The sequence below is a fragment of the Streptopelia decaocto genome, assembly GCF_964273445.1.
Source record: "Streptopelia decaocto genome assembly, chromosome: 4".
In the NCBI taxonomy this organism is placed as follows: Eukaryota; Metazoa; Chordata; class Aves; order Columbiformes; family Columbidae; genus Streptopelia; species Streptopelia decaocto.
In genome coordinates this window covers 3,468,782-3,486,604 of record NC_138658.1, presented here as the reverse complement: position 1 = coordinate 3,486,604, position 17,823 = coordinate 3,468,782, and the positions used below count along the sequence as shown (strand labels likewise).

Genomic DNA, 17,823 nt, shown 5'->3' with positions numbered 1-17,823 from the left:
CACAGATTAGAGTGAGGATACTAGTCCATAAAAAAGGAAGTATAGCATAAAATCTCCTTTTTCACTTGTTATGCATGAAGAGCTATAATGTGTACAGTTTTACAAACAAATGCGTGAAAAGAGTAAAGACCTTTCCTAACAACAAAAGGTCCCTGACTTAGGCAAAGATTTGTTTAACCTTAAAAGAAAATTGAGCTAAAATTAAACTAAAATTCCTACATGTGACAGTCCATGCCAGCTTATCTCAATTTCTGTGACACTTCACCTGTTCCTATATATTTTGCATTTTACTTGCCTTTTAAAAATGTATATAGTTGTCAGATACTGCAGAAGGCAAATAAGAGAGTGTATCTGTATTTGGGCCAGCAACTAAAATAAAAATTCCAAATTAAGGTTATAAATTGAAATGGATTTTTAAAATTTATTTTCTTAATATGGATGAATTGCATGAGTGAAATCAGTTTAGCAGTACCATTAATCAGGTCTTTTGTCTTGCTAATATAAATCAATCAATAGCAACAGATGGGCTGCACACTTTATTATGTGAAAATAAAGATGAATGTGACACACTGCAGAAGTAAACTTGCAGCTCAAAGTTGCGGAGCACAGGAGGGGATTTGTTACAACAGGGGAGATCGATGTGTGCCTTGTATTTACATTTGATCAAGGTTGTAAGGGGAACTTGTTGCACATGACATTGACATAATGATTGGAAATCAGGTACGTGAGGTTTTAGTGTTTGTTTGTATCTACACTCCCAGATCACTCCCAAATGGTTTAATTAGCTTTTTTGCTCCAGAGAGAAGAAAAAAAAACGTGTCTAACTCCTTAGGACAGTTAGATGAGAGATGTATAAAGTTTGCTGCTTTGGTGCACCATTGGGAGATGAACATTTTAAATAACCAGTGATAACCATCACGTAGATTCAGATCAGAGTCTCAGGCAAGATTTATTTCTTCATACAACAAGGGAGCACACAAAAAGAGGAAAAACTCCACCTAAATTATAGAAACAGACCCAGCAGGCCACATGGTTATAACTCAACAATCCCTGAAAAACCTAAATTAGGATTTGGTCTTTGTACGGACAGAGGGATGAGCTGTACTTAACCAGAGCTGCTCAGGAGAAACTGTGACGGGAAATGTTTATTAGGTTGTTATAAACTGTGGCCTTCTGAAAACACAGATTAATGAGATTGCTTCGTTTTGTAGAGAGTTGCAAGAATCTCAACACAGTCCAGTATCCTGTATTGACATTTTCCCAGTTAAATATCTTTGTTGGATTTTTCAGACTATTTTGTTATATAATTACAGTGCCATTACGATTACACTCGCTGGTTGCCGCAAGCATAAATCAGTCCCCATCTCTTTCGGGAATATAGGGAGCACCAAGTGACTTCCCACTGAGATCCACACAGGTTGGTAAAACCTCTTACCTTTCAGCAGTGAATAGCAGGAGCACTGAATGCTAATGGCAGTAGGACTAACTTTGTCGTGTGATGGGGATTTTTTCTGCCAAACACGGAAAAATCCAGTCCTGGTTGTATCCTGGATGTTCCGCTTAAGAATTTGCATGGTAAAAAATTGACTTTGATGTTGCTACTAAAGCAACAGTGTGAGGGCAGGGATTTAATGAACATACTCCTGTTCAGAAAGCCCCAAAATTCTGTCTTAGCTACGATCTTAAATTTATTCTAAAAATGCAGGTTTAAAATGCTAGTTCCCAGAGACAAGACAGCCTCTATGCGCTTTGTGCGGCAGTTTGTGAATGGTTTCCATCTATATATCCCTAACATTGAAGAGCAGTTCAGATGCCTCTCGATAGCAATGAGGAGTGTGGAAAAATAAAATCAGAATTTATTATTGCTTAGAAAGAATAAGGTGGAATTATAGCAAGAAGCCAGTGAGAAAACTGCTTTGTACCTGACCTCAGAATGCCAGGCTGGTGGAAACAGCCATTGCCACAATTAAAATGTGAGACTTGGTTGTTGTGTACTGGGCAGTACAGTGAATCCACTTTAATATAAAAATAGTATTTAAACATTAGAAGCAGTTACCTTCAGGAGGGAAAGCCAGGCTGACTAAAGAAATCATTTTTAAAACCACCTTTTTTTCTTTTCTGTGGCTTGCTGTTCCCTCCTTTTAGACTTTCCAGTTACATCTTTGATAAGATGCAGTTAATTGGTCAGGCAGCACAAGTATTGTCTTTGATAATATGCAGAAATCTAGTGGCGAAAATAAATACATTTGTTCTTCCAGTCACTAGAAATTAGCGAAGCAGTACTTGTTTAATTATAAAACATATGTGTGCTTTGTTAGTTTCCATCTGTCTGCTCACTGATTTGCAATTAAATGACCAGAAGAAAAAGATACATTGTTGCAATTCAGGGGAAATGATTCATCTCTAATGTTTCTGTGTTGTGGATGTCTATACAGCAGCGGGTGGGAGAGGGAGGGAGCGGGAAGAGGGGAAATCTGGGTAGAAGGGCTTCAGGAATGCTTAAAAACCCCTTGTTTCAGTTCAGGTGTGTTTTGCTGTCATGACTCCCATTAACTTATTGTAACTCATCTTTTTCTTCGGAAAAAACTGGGGAGCAAAATGGAGCAAGGAAGAAAAACCTAATGGGGTGAGGAAATGGGACTGCAGAAAAAGGAGCGTGATGTGGCCAGAGTGAAAAAGAAAACATAGAAAAAAAGAAAAAGGATGGGAAAGTGAAAAAATTAAATTTGAGTATTTGGAAACTATTAGTTGGAGATGGAAACTGGATTGTTACAGTGTGTCACAGATTTTCCCTTTGCCAGAAAAATGTCAGGCTTTATTTAGAGGCACTTTTTTATATCATTGACCTAGTTCAGCTCTATTTACTCTCAGGGAGTGATGTGGTAGCAAGTTAGGACTGTTTGTAAAATGAAACACCTAAAAGACCAGGAATATTTTTAAATTAATATGAAGAAAACAAGCAAACAACAAACAACTGTTGAACATACGCTCTCTTCATAAAGAGGTCAAGATATTCACAAAATCTTTTGCTGTGTAAGGTATTCCCATCACTGATAAAGACTTACAGTCTAGCTACATGAGTGGGCACCATGTTACCTTCTCTCTCTGTCTCCTTCCTCCATTCCTATTCTTTCTTGTCCTTCTACAAAAGCAATAGCTGGAAGGAGAACTTTCCATGCCTCTTGTAATTCTGGACACAGCCTGCTCAGACACATCTCATGTATGGGCAGGTAGTCTGACATTTCATCTTCACAAGGACTGGCAGGGAGAAGATAGTCAGCCTTTCCCAGTATTTTTAGCTTGATGGTTTTTTGGTGTTTTATTGATTGGCAGCAGTGTCCATCACTGTGCACAACGACAGCGGCTTCAGAGGCAGAAAGGGGGAGATGGAATAAGGCCATCAGGACTGTCATCTGCTGGTGGATCTATGAGTAGTTGGTGCCCCCCATCCCTTTGCTGCTGGGAGCATCCTGGATATTCTTGTGCAGTGACGGCAGGTGTGGAGGTGGATGAGATGATGGTGATTCTCTGCTGAATTGGTGCTTTCTGATGTGGAAGAATTTGTAGAAAGGGGCAGAGGGATGGTAAAGGGGGATTTGTGAAGAGAGAGGAGAGTATGTGTGTTAGATGGTTTCAGTGCTGCCCCCTGCACGTCACATTCAGTCCTTTTCTCTCTGTTCCAGGTTTCTTGCATCCATTTTGCTCATTACCAGCAACACCAGAGAGGTGCAGAGGTTTATTAAGTCAATAGAATGTATCTGTGTTGGCCCTAAATGTCACCATCTCACGGCTGCTCTGCCTCATGTCCCAGCTCCCGATTCCTCTCCGTAGACCAGTGTAGCACAGATGAAGCACAGCTCAGCACCTTCATTAGCAATCCAAGCAAGGAAGTCAGGGTATGAACAGAGGCATAGACTGGACTTGCATTTAGTCTTTTGCCTTCAGAGCAGATATCAAATTGCTTATCTGAAACGAAAGGCACTATTTCCTATTTTTAACAGCCTCAGCCCATACTAACTGTGTGCATGCACTTGATTAAACAGTGTGATAAGTCACTATTGAAAACTGTGACCTTGAAGCCTCCAAAAGTTTCTATTATTTCTTTTTACGGTTTTGCAGGCAACTCTCCCAAGTGCTAACATAATGTTTTATTGCCAGTAGTGCCAGTGATGATAACAAAGGACCGTTTCCAGTCATGTGAATGTGACATGTCCTGTCACATCACATAGAGGAAAGAGGGGTCAGGATGTAAAGAATAATTTCTTCTCGTCTGAAAACAACATTGCATTTAAACCCCCATCTAGGAATGTTCTTAAGATAGCATTTTATTCAAAAAGTACTTTCCTTTTGAAATTTTCAGAAAGCGACTGTAAATCTTTGCCAGGTAAATGGTTTGTTTCATTTGTCCTTTTTGTCTCTTCTCTACAGATGATGATTTTTTTCATGAGCTTCCAGAAACTTTTCCATCTGATCCTCCAGAGCCATTGCCCCATTTCCTCATTGAACCTGAAGAGGCTTACATTGTGAAGAACAAGCCCGTGAATCTGTACTGCAAAGCAAGCCCAGCCACGCAGATCTATTTTAAGTGCAACAGTGAATGGGTTCATCAGAAGGATCATGTGGTGGATGAGAGAGTAGATGAAACCTCTGGTGAGTTGGCATTATGTCATAAGAATTAAAAAGCAATATCAAACTCACTCTTGTAATCTACCAGCTATTTCGTATGGCAACTACGTTACTCTTGATACAGCTATGAATTCTATATCTGTCATAGTACAGGGGTGGTGTCTGCATCCAGGTCAGTTAGTAAAACCTGATTGTAAAGCACCTTGCCCAGGGTTGAAACAAAAAAAAACAGGAGAACTGTGCACAAACAAGCTGGAATTCCTTTCACAGCAGGTCTACTCCCTGTTCACTTCCCCAGTGTCACAAATTCCTGGTGGTTGCACTGGATCGTAGTCACAGACCAAGAACCACATTCTCCCCAAAGTACTGAAGAGCAAGTGGGTTATTCCTAGAATGATGTTTTCTTGGGGAGATGTGGGGGGAAAAGGAGAAATTTACGCAGACTCTGGCAAGAAAGGAGAAAGCGCACCTGGGCATGGTTTAGAACAGTGTATTGATCCAGAGCAAACACCTGGCTGATATTCCATTACACTTTTCTGCCTGCTCCAGTAGAGCCTGTGTGAATAAGAACTACAGGAAGCAGCAGGTTAGCAAGGAGAAGGAATACCAGTCGATACCAGAAAATCCACTGACATCCATGGAAGAAAAATAGGACCCTCATAGTACCAAAAAAAAAGGTCTAAAAACTTTATGAACTAGCGTAAATCAAAGAGATGATTGTTCCCATTTGGAAAGACTGGTAATAGAGTTTGAGTCGCATGCAAGGAGAGAAGTGGGACTGTTGTTTTGATGACTCTGAGAAATAACAGGATACCAAGTAAGAAGGTACCTTTCATTTGGGAAATACACCACCACTTGGTCTAATTACTTAGAAAAATAACTCCACCAGATGTCTTGGAAGTCTCTTGTGAACTGGGTTTTATTTGTTTCAGCTCATTTATTTGCACAGAGATCAAAAGCATAAGCTTTTAACGGTACTGTAGTGCTCTCAGCTTGAGAAAGAGAAGGTGGGTGTAGGAAGAAAGGCTGTAGAAAAAAATATGTATTAAACTTTGGGCCTGCTTATTTTTTTGTAAGAATTGGCTTTTCCAACAAGTTGACTGCAGCAGAAAAGCTAAAAAAAAGGAATTATTGTTACTTAATACATCTTCAATTTTTTTATCCATGGGAGTCCACTGGAACGAAGGAAAAGCAGGAGGGCAGCTACCACTGTGTTAATTTTTTAAGTTTTTATTAACATCAGCAGTCAGAAACATGAAAATGTTTTGCTACAGGTAAAAAATTAATTATTTTTTTTTCTCAAAAAACTAATTGTAGACAAACTTCATGATGCCATAGAGCAAATTGCATTTTACAAATGTAGGCGGCCGGTCTTGAAAAGAGATGCATCTGAATATATTAGAGGACAACTGTTTTGCATAACAAACAGCAGCAATTATATGCAAACAAAACTCATATCCAATTAGAGATTAACATAATCTACTGTAGTTTGGGGGGGGGGGGGGGGGGGGGTGTTAAAAGCTGAACACATGAGATTATTAGTACAAGAGCCACAAGCCCAGCCACACTAGTAGCTTGTTAAAACGAGCCTGTGATCAGAACCTAAATTTGTCAACCTGGTTGTTCCCATAAGATTGGTTAATGCGTGTCACAATTGCAGGGTTTGTCCACCTTCCTGTGAACAGGCTGAGAATCTGGGGCTCAGAATGCCTAGTTAGTATAGAAATGGGTAAACAATGTATTTAAGGTAGAGATAAGGATGTAAGGGCAATGGAGAGGGTGATGTAAGGATGACAGGCCAAGCCTGTGCTGCTACAGGCTCCAGGCTTGTGGTTAAATAGGATGGAGAAATTGTCCACAAACCAGGTTAGATCTGGCTTTTGCATGGGTAACCCAGGGCTCTAAGATTCAGTTGTGTCATCTCAGCAACTGAAAATTGAGCATATTCTTGTTGCCTGATATTTTACCATTCTTAAGGTCTGTTCTGCCTAAATAAGAAGAGGAGCACCATGCTGAGACAGCCTTCTGATGCCTTTTTGCACTAGGCTTGCTGTCTCAGTTCTTTATGTAGGAAAGCAAAGGAAAACAAGACAAACAGACAATAAAATATATGAGAGGGAAAATGTAAAGGTCAGCTATGCTTTCTTTTCTAAAGGATAGGTAATTGAGAAGAAAGAGGACTAAAATATGGGTGTGATGCTAGTGATATATCATCTTGGGATTGTAAATGATGCATGAAAGGGAGAAATAAGTTTTGATTTGCAAAAGATTATGTGTTCATGGACTTTGAGCCTGTGCGCAAGAATGAAATCTATGTAGAGATGATTAACTCCTCTTATAAGGCAAATTTGTTTCTGTCATTGATAAAACCAGAGACAACAGCACAGCAATAGCAGTGGCACAAGAGGTGGAACGAGACTGCAGCTGAGCTCTCCTTGAAAAGAGCTGCTATATAGAAGTGTTGAATATATTAAGAAGGTTAAGGGGAAAAGAAATATTTGTCTTTTTCCTATGTGCATATATGTTTTTCTTTCTAACAGAGAGAAGGTATGAAATAAGAGTTATAGTTATATTCACGATGGTATATTTTTAAACAGTAGGTAAAGCATTGCTATGAAGAACATGCCCAGGGATTCTGTGGGAGTTGTTGCCTTCTGGTTGGAGAGGATGAGAACAGTAATGGTGACGGGGTGTTCTAGTACCACTTTATTTAATTAAATTAGCCTGAAGAGAGAACCTTGCAAAAAAAATGTCTAATGATTGAGTCTGAGAAGCCAGAAGCTTTACACAGAAGATCATTGCATTCTGGTTTTTAATCCTCAGACTGAAATTTTTCTTCTTTATGGAAAAAGCTGAGCATTTTCATAAAGAAGTCAAATGGGACCTTTGAAAATCTTTAGTGCACATCTTTGATTCTTTCATTTCCTATGTATGTGAAATACAAGGTAGGGCATGGTCTTTTCATGTTTTTACTGGAATGTTTTCCGATTAATGTGGAAAATATATGTAAGGAATAAGAACGGTCATTTTAAAAAACAAAGATGAAAGTTGTTTTGAGGGAACACATTTGACTTTATGACTGGCTGTCATAAAAGATAACAGCAATGGAAGTAAAAGGAACCCTGCAGAACCGATGCTTTTGGGGGAAGAAAATTCCATTGTCACAGGGCAGAAAGCTCAAAAGCATCATTAATTTGTGCACATTTTCCAAATTACTGTACCTCTGAAAGTGACTGTGGCAAAATATACTATTTTGCATGTGTGCTTTTTATGGAATAATATTTTCAGACACACCCCAGTTCCGCAGTGGTGGGAGAGTTGTGGGTATAAAGAAAATAAGTGTCCTGTACCCATTTAATTTGTCCAGAGGGATTAAACGCTGCTAAATCAACCCCCACAGAGCAGTGATGTACAACAGGAAAATCGGGACTACAGGAACCTTGTTTTTGTCTTTTCAGTTTGGATTTGCCTTGCAATAGTTTCTCCATGACTATTAAGGTGAAATGATCTATAAAACCCCTCTTGCCCTCTGCAATGCTAGTGACATGTTCTTCTTTTCTCTCCTTCAGGAAAGGAGAAAGCAACATTTGGGACTCTACTAAGTGCTAATTAAATAGACATATTGGGCAATTCAGCTGGTGTTATTGTTTGCTTAGACTTTCTGTCTTCTTTTAGTGGGATGCGTAGGGAGATGAAAGCTTGAGGAGTTTGCTGATGACCTGCTCTGTGTTTCCATATAGCAGCAAGACAATAAGGACTCTTAAACCCAGCCTGAGGGTCCAGCTACTAAAAAACGAACATGCTTATGTGTGCAGTCTCAAAGGAAAGGCACTGCTGAGGAAGGCTTTGCTAAGGAGCTTTTTTCTATGTCCTGCCTTCAGCAGGAGGCTCTCAGAAAACCTTATGTCCCCCAGGAGCATCCCCAGTGCCACCCTCCCTTCAACCAGGAGGGCAGATGGCCCCAAGGACTTTCCCTTCAGCTACTTCTTCAACAATCTGCCTCTCCACAAATCAATGAAAATGGTCAAGTTCGGATCTGGCTCAGAATAAGATTTTCGTCTGATTAAGAGAGTTTATTGAACGGCACTGAGGTGGATGAATATACTCTTCATTGCAGACAGAAATCTGAGATGACTTTGTTGCAGTTTCTTTACACAGCCACTGCTGTGATCCCCACGCTTACCTCCCACCATTGCCTTTCCCCATTAATAGAGTAGATTTGATGAGAGGACAATGAGCTTTTGACATCTAGTCAGCGTTGATCTGACAACTACAGGTTGTTACCTCCAGCAATGTGTTGGGCAGCCTGTTGAGAGAGTGGGTACCCAGCTAGATAAGTCTTCAATAGGTCTCTCAACAGAAAGATCAAAGATTGACATCTGCCCTTTTGCCTTTAAAATAGCTCTTATAAGATGCTGTAGCCAACACAGCAGTGAGGGAATCTCCACAGTGACTGGCACCATGTACAGAGGCAGAAAATTCTTCTCCAGCACACAGTGCTCTATCACTTGATCTTCCTCTGTGTGTGTACATCTCACGAAAGCCATTTATTTTGGTGTTTGTGACACAACGTTTTGAAAGGCTGCGTTTCCCAGATGGCAAAAGTATTATTATTCAAGAGTCCAAAAGATAAGGAAAAAACCTATTTTTCTGAACAAATGTGGCCAGTATCTGTATTAACTTCTCTAAGGAGATGACAAGTGATGCTAAATGCTCCACTTATACTTAGCCTGCAATATTTTGGCTCTCTAGAGTAGAACACCTTGGGGTTATGTTAGTGAGGGAAGCCACATATCAAAGGTAAGGATTGTTTTCATTCCACTGTTGTCACAAGTCATTTCATTTTCTGTTTATCATTGGATCAAATCCATTACAAACATCAAGCACCTGATTCAAAGTAGTTATTTTTCAGCAATGTATTGGCAATTTTTAGCTCTGCTCCTTCAATACTCGTCCCTAATCCAACTCATTTCAAGAAAATTTAAAAATGTGTCTGTGTATCTCTTCCCAAATTCTTCGATTAATAGTTTTGAGACGTGGGTTAGAACCCACATTTTCTTTAGTAATCTCTAGTCTGTTTCCTCTTCAGAAAGATGCTATAAATTAAACATCTTTATATGTATGGTCTAAAAGGCTGCACCTGGTGTAGAAAAGAGCAGACAACTTAGTTTCTCCAAAGTATCCTGTGGGGAAATACAAGTTGTTTACTTACATAAATATGAACAAACCCACACTTCTTCCCTATTTGATATTTAGCTTGCAGCCATATTAGATGTCACTCAGGCCATCTTCTTTCTGCTTGCATCTTCAAAATAAGCTGCTGGCAACGTGGTCCCCGGCATGCCCAGATCAAGGGAATACTCGACAACAAAGCTGCTGCAGACATATTTTGCAAGCAGGCAAAGTTTCCACTTTTATCTTGTGTAATTAGTATACTTTGATGGAAAGAGACCGTGTTTGGAAACTTCAGAAGCAACAAACATGCAAAAGCAGAGAATCACCATTTTCTCGGATATCAACTCAAAGTGGTGTTTATTTTTGTTGAAGCGAGTAGAGTAATCACTGAGGTCAGTCCTGACCTAAAGAAGGGAAATAATCTTTTTATAAACAGAATACAGAATTGCACCAGATATTTGGAGGGAAATCTGATTATAAGCAATAAAACCCTGGGAATATTGTCTTTTTGTAGAGAGGCCTGCAAAAGACAGAGAGGCTTTTGAGTTTAAATTTCACTGATTATATTACATATAGATACCATCTTTACCTGTTCACAGCCATTGACACCTGCCTGTTCTTCTGCTAGTGCTGTCCTTTTGTGACTCATCCTGCACATTAATCCTGCTCATGCTCTTCCTGTGAGTAATGCTGGGTCCATGGGAAGGGTCATTTGCCCATCCCAGGTTTTCTGTGGATACACCGTGTATCTCTGTACAAATTACTCAGTGTCTCTGTTGTTTACCTCTGCAAAGTGCAGTGGGACCAAAAGATAAAAGATTGAGGATATTTATTCATTTCTCATTGCAGCGTTCGCTTCCTATCCGCAGCTGTTTGCCTAATTGTCATAAAGGTTTCCTGTGGGCTTCTAGAAAAACAAATCAGAGACAGGAAATAAAGTTATTTAAAGTAATAAGTGGACAAATATGGATACTTAGTGCATTCATCTGAAGCATCTGAGGATACCCATCTGAATGTTTTCAGCCTACACCTTATCTGCCTCCAAGTTTTTCCTTCATTAAACCCTTTGTTACAGGCTCGTAATCCCATTAATTCCCTGAAAGACATCTTGAGGCATCAGTCTACCCACCACAGCTTCAGACTAACCACAGCTTTGCACAGCGATGCTTCTTTTTCTCCATCTGTGTCCACTGGCTCCTTTGGAGCCCAAGACCCTTTGTGTGGGATCCTGCAGTGAGGGCGGTCTGGTAACTGAAAGGCCAATAAATGTCAGTTTGATTTGGAAGCGAGTCCCAAAGGTTCGTCTCCATCCTTCCTCCACTGGCCTAAATGGAAAACAACTGTTGGCTGGATACAGGAATGGCAGAAAAGAGCAGCAGAGCCAAGGTTCTGTGTGCTGTCAAACAAAAGTCCTAGAGTCAGTAACACGCCAGCAGTGCAAGGGCAGGAACACTTGCCATCCTATAATGTAGAGGTTTCAGTAATTAAATGTGAAAATGAGTAGGACTAATAGGTGTGTAGTTTCTTTGTGAAAATCCCTGAAAATATTCAGGGAAATGGAGGGTCCAAATTACCCCTTAGTTTTTCTATGTTGAGAATAAGTTATAGTCTGATGCAGTCACTGGAAATATAGTTTAACCCTGTTTAGAGATGTTAGGGGCTTGATGACTCTGCAAGATATGTAAGTGTTGTTGTCTTGAGTCCCTTGAAGTCTGTGTAAGCTTGGATCTCAGTTACATGAGTAGTACCTTCTATTTTTTTCTCTATTAACTTATTAGATAGTGAAATAATTCTCTGAAGAGAGGTAGAAAAATTCATTTTGCTTAAAGCTAGACTGGAGAAATAATTTTTTTAAAACCATTTATGTGGAACAACCATTGCACATAGATCAGATGCATTTAGGCTTTTCTCCCTATGTAGGTATGGTACCAAATCATCGCTAACGTGTAAGGGAAAGAGATGTGGCTGTCACGTGCAACTCTGACCTGTACAGGATCTAATTTTGTGCTGCCTTTTTGGGTTCACTTACTGTATTAATTTTGTCATTCCTGTGCATTCCAGATTCATACATAAATGAGCAACTTGATGTGGTAGGTAACGGCAGGGCTGCCATTCACTGGCAGGGTTATGCACAGCTCTTTCTCATCAGGTTTTGATGGGATGCCTTTCATAATTCCTCATAACTTCTGATCCCTCTTCATATTTTGATTGCAAGAGCAGAAAGGGAATCTTTTGTCAGACTCTTCCATGCTGCTTCTTCCCTCTGAATACTGATCTTTAGGCTTTCATGGCCTCTTCTATTATTTGTTCGCAGGTTTTTATTTTGGAGAGGATCTCAGTTGGTTGATTACTGCTTTTGGCTTCCCAGTGGCTTGTATAATGATGTTTCTGTAATGAGTGCTGACACTGCACCTGGGCTGGTTGCCATGCCCTCCTCTGAACAGGAGCAGGGATTGCCAGGCCTGAAGAATAACGATGCCTAGAAGTGGATCAGGCTTACTTTGGGGTTTAGTTTTAATCCTTTTGTTCTTCAGCTAAGGTAGAAACCAGTATGGGAATTCAATCTGGGTGGATAGCCAGGAAAAAAGAAAGAGGCACCCAGAATCATAAGAATACTATTGGAAGCATTTACTTACATAATGAAAAAGGTCTTTTTTCATGTCAAAGTCACATGGATCTGCAGAGCAACTTGTTTGCATTCCCGTTGCCTTGTTGTAGCTGATGGGAATCATGAGCTGTGCTGTATCCCTAAACACACACACACCAGATGACTTCTGTGACCACCAGGCTGCCTCTTCGCACACCTTCCTGCCATGGTTATGTCATTCTCTACAAACTAAGAAAAATCTCCTGGTGTTTTGATGCTGCCCTGGCACAGCCCTGAAAAACACACTGAATGGGAGAGCAGCGTTTCACCTCTGGTGCAAGTCACTTCACTTGACAGTACACTGGACAAAGCTGCTTTGAAAGCAGCTGCTTGCCGTTTTCTTCTTTTTCTTTTAAGTGTTTCTTTTTTCAAGATCCCAAAGTCGGCTGTGAAACACCATCCCTGTCATGCACAACAATGATGGCCAAAAAACAGTAGGGCTTTTACACTTCTCCCCCAATTTGCTGCTCCTGCACATCGTGGACTAAGAAAGCAGGAAAACAACTGCTGAGAAAGGCTCCCGAGTGACCCCTTGTGTCACGTTGCAACTGTCCTTGTTCCCACAATAGCTGCACCAGCCACTGAACTGTGTCATCGCATCAAGTTCATGGAAAATAAGGCATTTTTGCCTTGTCTCTGCTTCTCAGAACCACACTGGGTGGGTGTGGTGCACAAGTACATGTGCAGATACATATTTTTTATATATATATATATACACATAAGTCAGTAACATAAAACAACTTGATGTATATTTTTATATAAAAATTTACACACAAACCCATTTATTGTTCATTTCCCTGCCCCCCCCCTCCACTATGCAAAGGGAATGTAAACACGCTGCTCAAAATTCAGATGCTCTCAGTTGGTTTCCCAGATGTTTGAAGTTCAATAGATTATTTTTTTCTTTCTTTTCATAATTTCCTCAGCTTCTTCTAGTGAAGTGCTAAACAACCATTATTCCTTTCTGCCTGCGCATTGAGATTCATCTGTAGGCTCTAAACTGCCTCAAAAGTGCTTCAATTTTGCATGAGCACTAAGCTGGGGACTGGGAAGCATTACCCAGTGCTGAAGGCCCAGATCATTAGAAAGAGCATGTAAATCCTCTGAACCAGAAATAAAAAGTGCACAGATTTTCTTTGTGAAGTCTCAACTGCGGCTTTGAAGTAAAACATGAACCGTTGCCATGTTTTTTTCCTGGCCCTTATAAAAAAACAACAAAAACCACAAAAAAGACAACACGAAAAAACCAACATCTTTTCTCAGCTGCACGTGCCTCAGCCAAAAGAAGGGAAAATTGGGCTCTGACCCAAAAGCTGGAGCTCATACTCATGCTTTCCTATGTGGATGACTTCTTTATGGTTGATCCCTGTAAGTAGCACAAGCTTGGCAGAGAATTGCTCGGGTACCGCTGCTCAGTGTCAGGATGCCTTGGGTCAAGATGCCTCAAGTCACATTTGTTTCTGCTCCCAGACCTCAGCCTGTGCGAGTTCAGAAATAATGATGCCCAGGGTTGAACATAAGTATATGCTTGTGGTAGGTTTTCTTTGGAGTCCTGCTATACTGGAGCATGATTATTACTTTTGTACCAGGAGAAAAAAATAAGCAGCAACAATAGGCACACGTTACATGTAGAAGAGAACAGTGCATTTTGGAGCAATTTGGGCATATTATCAAAAAATGCCATCACCTAGAAAATAGACTCTATTAAAAAAAAAGGAAGGAGGGGGGATGTTTTTCCCGTGTCTCTGAGCTGTTTAAAATCTGAGAACAAGCAATCCAGTGCTGTTCTAAAGTATTAAACCATAGTTTGAGGTTTATATAAAATGATCAGCTGCCGGGGTTGGCCGGGGGACGAGGCAGCAGAGGGGCTATTTTACCTTCCCCACGCTGGCAGGGACCATGGGACACACTTGGCTTTCCACCAGCCTTCAAGAGCTCTGTTTTGAAATCTTCCCTGCATCTTACACGACTCAGTCCTTCAGATGTTAACGGGAAAAGAACAAAAAGGCCTTGTTTTCGCTAAAAGAGAATAAAACCCAAACCAAATGTCTACTCTTTATTTCCAGCTCAAAGTAAAATCCCTCTGAAGGCAACCCTTTGGAATTTTTGTGGAAGTCAGTGAGTTAAAAAATAGTAGGGGACCTAGGATTTTAGCTTAACTCACTACCATTAGCTGCTAATTAAGTACCATAGCTAACTGATGCAAACCAGTGCAAACTTGACTTCATGAGGCTATTACCTTCATTTGTATTCATTTGAGTTAAGAATGTATCTCTTTCCTAAAGAGAAAGTTACGAAGAGGGAAAAAATATCTGGAAGCCTTTAATTTAAATATTTACACTAATATTAAATTGTTTGTAATCTTAAGGTTGTTTCGTACCACCAGCCAGCCACAATTTACAAACAAGCAGCACTGAGGCAAAACCAGGTCCCTGCAATCACAGCGTGAAGGATTACGGGGTGTTAAAGCTGTTGCTCTTTTAAACTATCTCTAGATATCTATCTGTCTATCTATCTTTTGTTAAGATTACAGCTACTCCATATAGAAAATAAGCTATAGGCCAAGTCTGCTGTTACGCTATCATCTCTGTCCCACTAGGATGCACAGAGTACATTTTTCTCAGCGAGAACTTTAATATTTGAAGCCATTCTTCTTGTACATAGCCTATTTATTCATTTTTTAAACACCAAATTCCATATCTTAAGTAGTCTGATGTATTTGGGCGGAATTTCTCTCTCACTGCAAAGGATCTATCTCTGAAAGAAGGTAAATAAATTTCAATTCTGAGATAGCACTGATTTTATTTTTACCTTTGTAAAAAAGTTATTTCACCAAGTAAAGTCTTCTGCTGCAGAGACAGGTGACAGGTTGTTTATAGCACCTGTGATGAGCAACTAAATAAATCACAGAGGTCATCCTGGACTATGGGTAAGTAAAAAGATCATAATTTTTGGCTTTGGTCAGTTAAGTTTTACCATCAGAGAACATCCTAATGACAAAGGACTGCATAATAAGAAAGCAATCTGTTTACCTTTTATTAAGTCTGTTTATCATCATACCACTTTGGTGTATGGTCTTGGCCACTTTTATGAAGCAAAAAATATGATGCTGTTTTAAGCATTTTTGGACGAAGCTTTGTATGAAATGTAAGACAGATGGGAACTATGAGAACTAAAATTACTTTCATCCTTTTTGCCAAATACTGTGGAGATAGTCCAAACCCTCCTGAAATTATTGCGACACTCCCGTTTTCTTTTTTGGTATCAGGATTCTCCTTCCACCCTCATCTTGCATTAAAATATATGGATACTTATGTTACTCAAATCTGTCCTGACTGAGCAACATTCATAAAGTATTCTTTCACTCTCCTACTCCTAATAATTAGAAAATAGAACTGTTTCAGAAAGCATGGACTGTTTCAGAGTGGCACTGATTTATTTTAGGACTATGCAAGCCACCACATTTTTCTGTGTGTCTAGGTTGGGGATCTGTATGGGGACACACCATCATTTTCTAAGTTACATGCCATATAATCTGATTCTATAACAGCACGTGCTGCGTGGACGTGCAGAGTAACTTTTACTTCTAACAGGTTACAAGTCACCTGCATGAAAATGGGCTGTATTTCCATACTTTTTAACAGCGGCTGCAACACACCTGCAATCTATGTGCATGTATTAGTAATGTCTTTTTCCAGATCAGTAGGTCACAAAGTTCCATCTCCTTGAGAAATGTGTTCTATGGTGTATGTGATCACTAATTAATGAAATACCTTCTGGGCACATGAAAGCACAGAAATATCTTGAACTTCTACTTACAGAGAAAATAAACAAATTATCCGTGCAGTTTCTTAGTGCAGTTCAGTCTTGCAACTAAATAACTCCTGTTTAGTGTTGTGCCAGAGGGTCAAACACATGCCAATATAATACTTCCACAAAAATTGCTCTATCAAAGTCCTGAGGAATATTTTCACACGTGCAAGGTATTAATATCAAATGCCGAACTTTTATAGCAGCCAAAATACATCAAAATAATTTTTTTGGCAGAACAATACCCAGTGAGTTGGAGATGCTGCCTCTGTGACCTGGACTGATTCCAACATGGGTAATTATGTTTGATTAATTGGTAATAATCTCCTGCTTTCAGACATTTACAGTGATTATTCCTTGTCCTCAGTAGTCATCTTCAGTTACAGAACCTTATAAGACGTTTTTATTTCCCTCTAGAAAGAAATGAGTCTGACTGGCAAATCTGCTCCTATTAAAATCATCGGGAAATTTGCCAATTCGGCAGGTGCAATATGGAACCCATGAGTTATTATTGCAGTTGCTAATAATCTACCATAATATCATACAATTACATTACATTTGCATACATTTAAAAAGATAACATTTTTGCCTCTGAAGACCAGATGATCTACCCCACGGTTTGTATAGCCAGCTAAGTGCTTGGAGACCGTGTGAATGAAGTGTGTCTCTGCTTGATTGTGTTTCTAGGACACAGTTTATAATGAAATACCATGTATATAAGGTACAATTCCCTCTTCATGCTTCCTTTTGCTCCAGGAGGGGTAGTTATTTTGTGTTGATATAAACCATCAGATGGTGCTTCTCCCTTGTACTCATTGGCCTGCTCACATTAATAGTAGAGAGCCTCTATCTGCCCATTAACCCCTCATTAACATGAAAATACAGAAATAAATAAAGTTCTAGCTCCTTTCTACTCCTTTTCAGAGCCCAAGTTGTATTAGTCTCAGGGATACATTTATTTTATTGAAACGAATAATTGTATCTGCTGTGCTATGAAATAAGTAGAATTGTCACTCATGAAGAACCTATTTAATTTGTGGGACTGAGACATAATTGCAGACAGATTATGCTAAATGCCTTGAGCCTTCTTGTAAGCCACCCTCCATCCTCAACAGGACAGAAAACTATTAGGGGTAAAATGATATCTTAGATGGGTTTGTTTAGTCTTCTAACAGCTACAGGGTTTTAGACCTCTCTGTAGGGAAATTCCACCCATGTAATGTCTTTTTCTGGTGCCAGGTTTAGGTAAGTGTATTAAATCTGACTGATCTGCATGTATAAATACCCCAGCCTTGAGCAACATCTGTGGCATCTTTTATAACCCAGCAGATCCAGATCTGGATACTCAGGACCCAGAGAGGACAGCATTTCTTCTCCTTTTTTTTCATGGAGATTTCTCTACTTCCCTATACTCAAGTTGTAAAACTTCTTACGTTGCTTCCCTCTTGGGAATGCTGCAGTTATTCCCCAAAATCAGAAAAGAAATGCTTGTGCAGAAAGAGCCCAGCAACCTAGGGGTGCATTTTTAAGGATCTGTGAGTTTTTTCAGTGAACAATCATAAGAT

The 17,823-nt window shown here is 39.7% G+C and overlaps 1 protein-coding gene across 1 annotated transcript in view; it reads left to right on the top strand.

Annotated features, from left to right (window-relative positions):
- UNC5C (unc-5 netrin receptor C) overlaps window positions 1–17,823 on the top strand; it is a 226,525-nt gene that overhangs the window by 142,032 nt on the left and 66,670 nt on the right. The window contains exon 2 of the mRNA XM_082051376.1: window positions 4,429–4,650. Within this exon, the coding sequence (XP_081907502.1) occupies window positions 4,429–4,650 (222 nt within the window). The remainder of the gene's footprint in view (window positions 1–4,428; window positions 4,651–17,823) is intronic.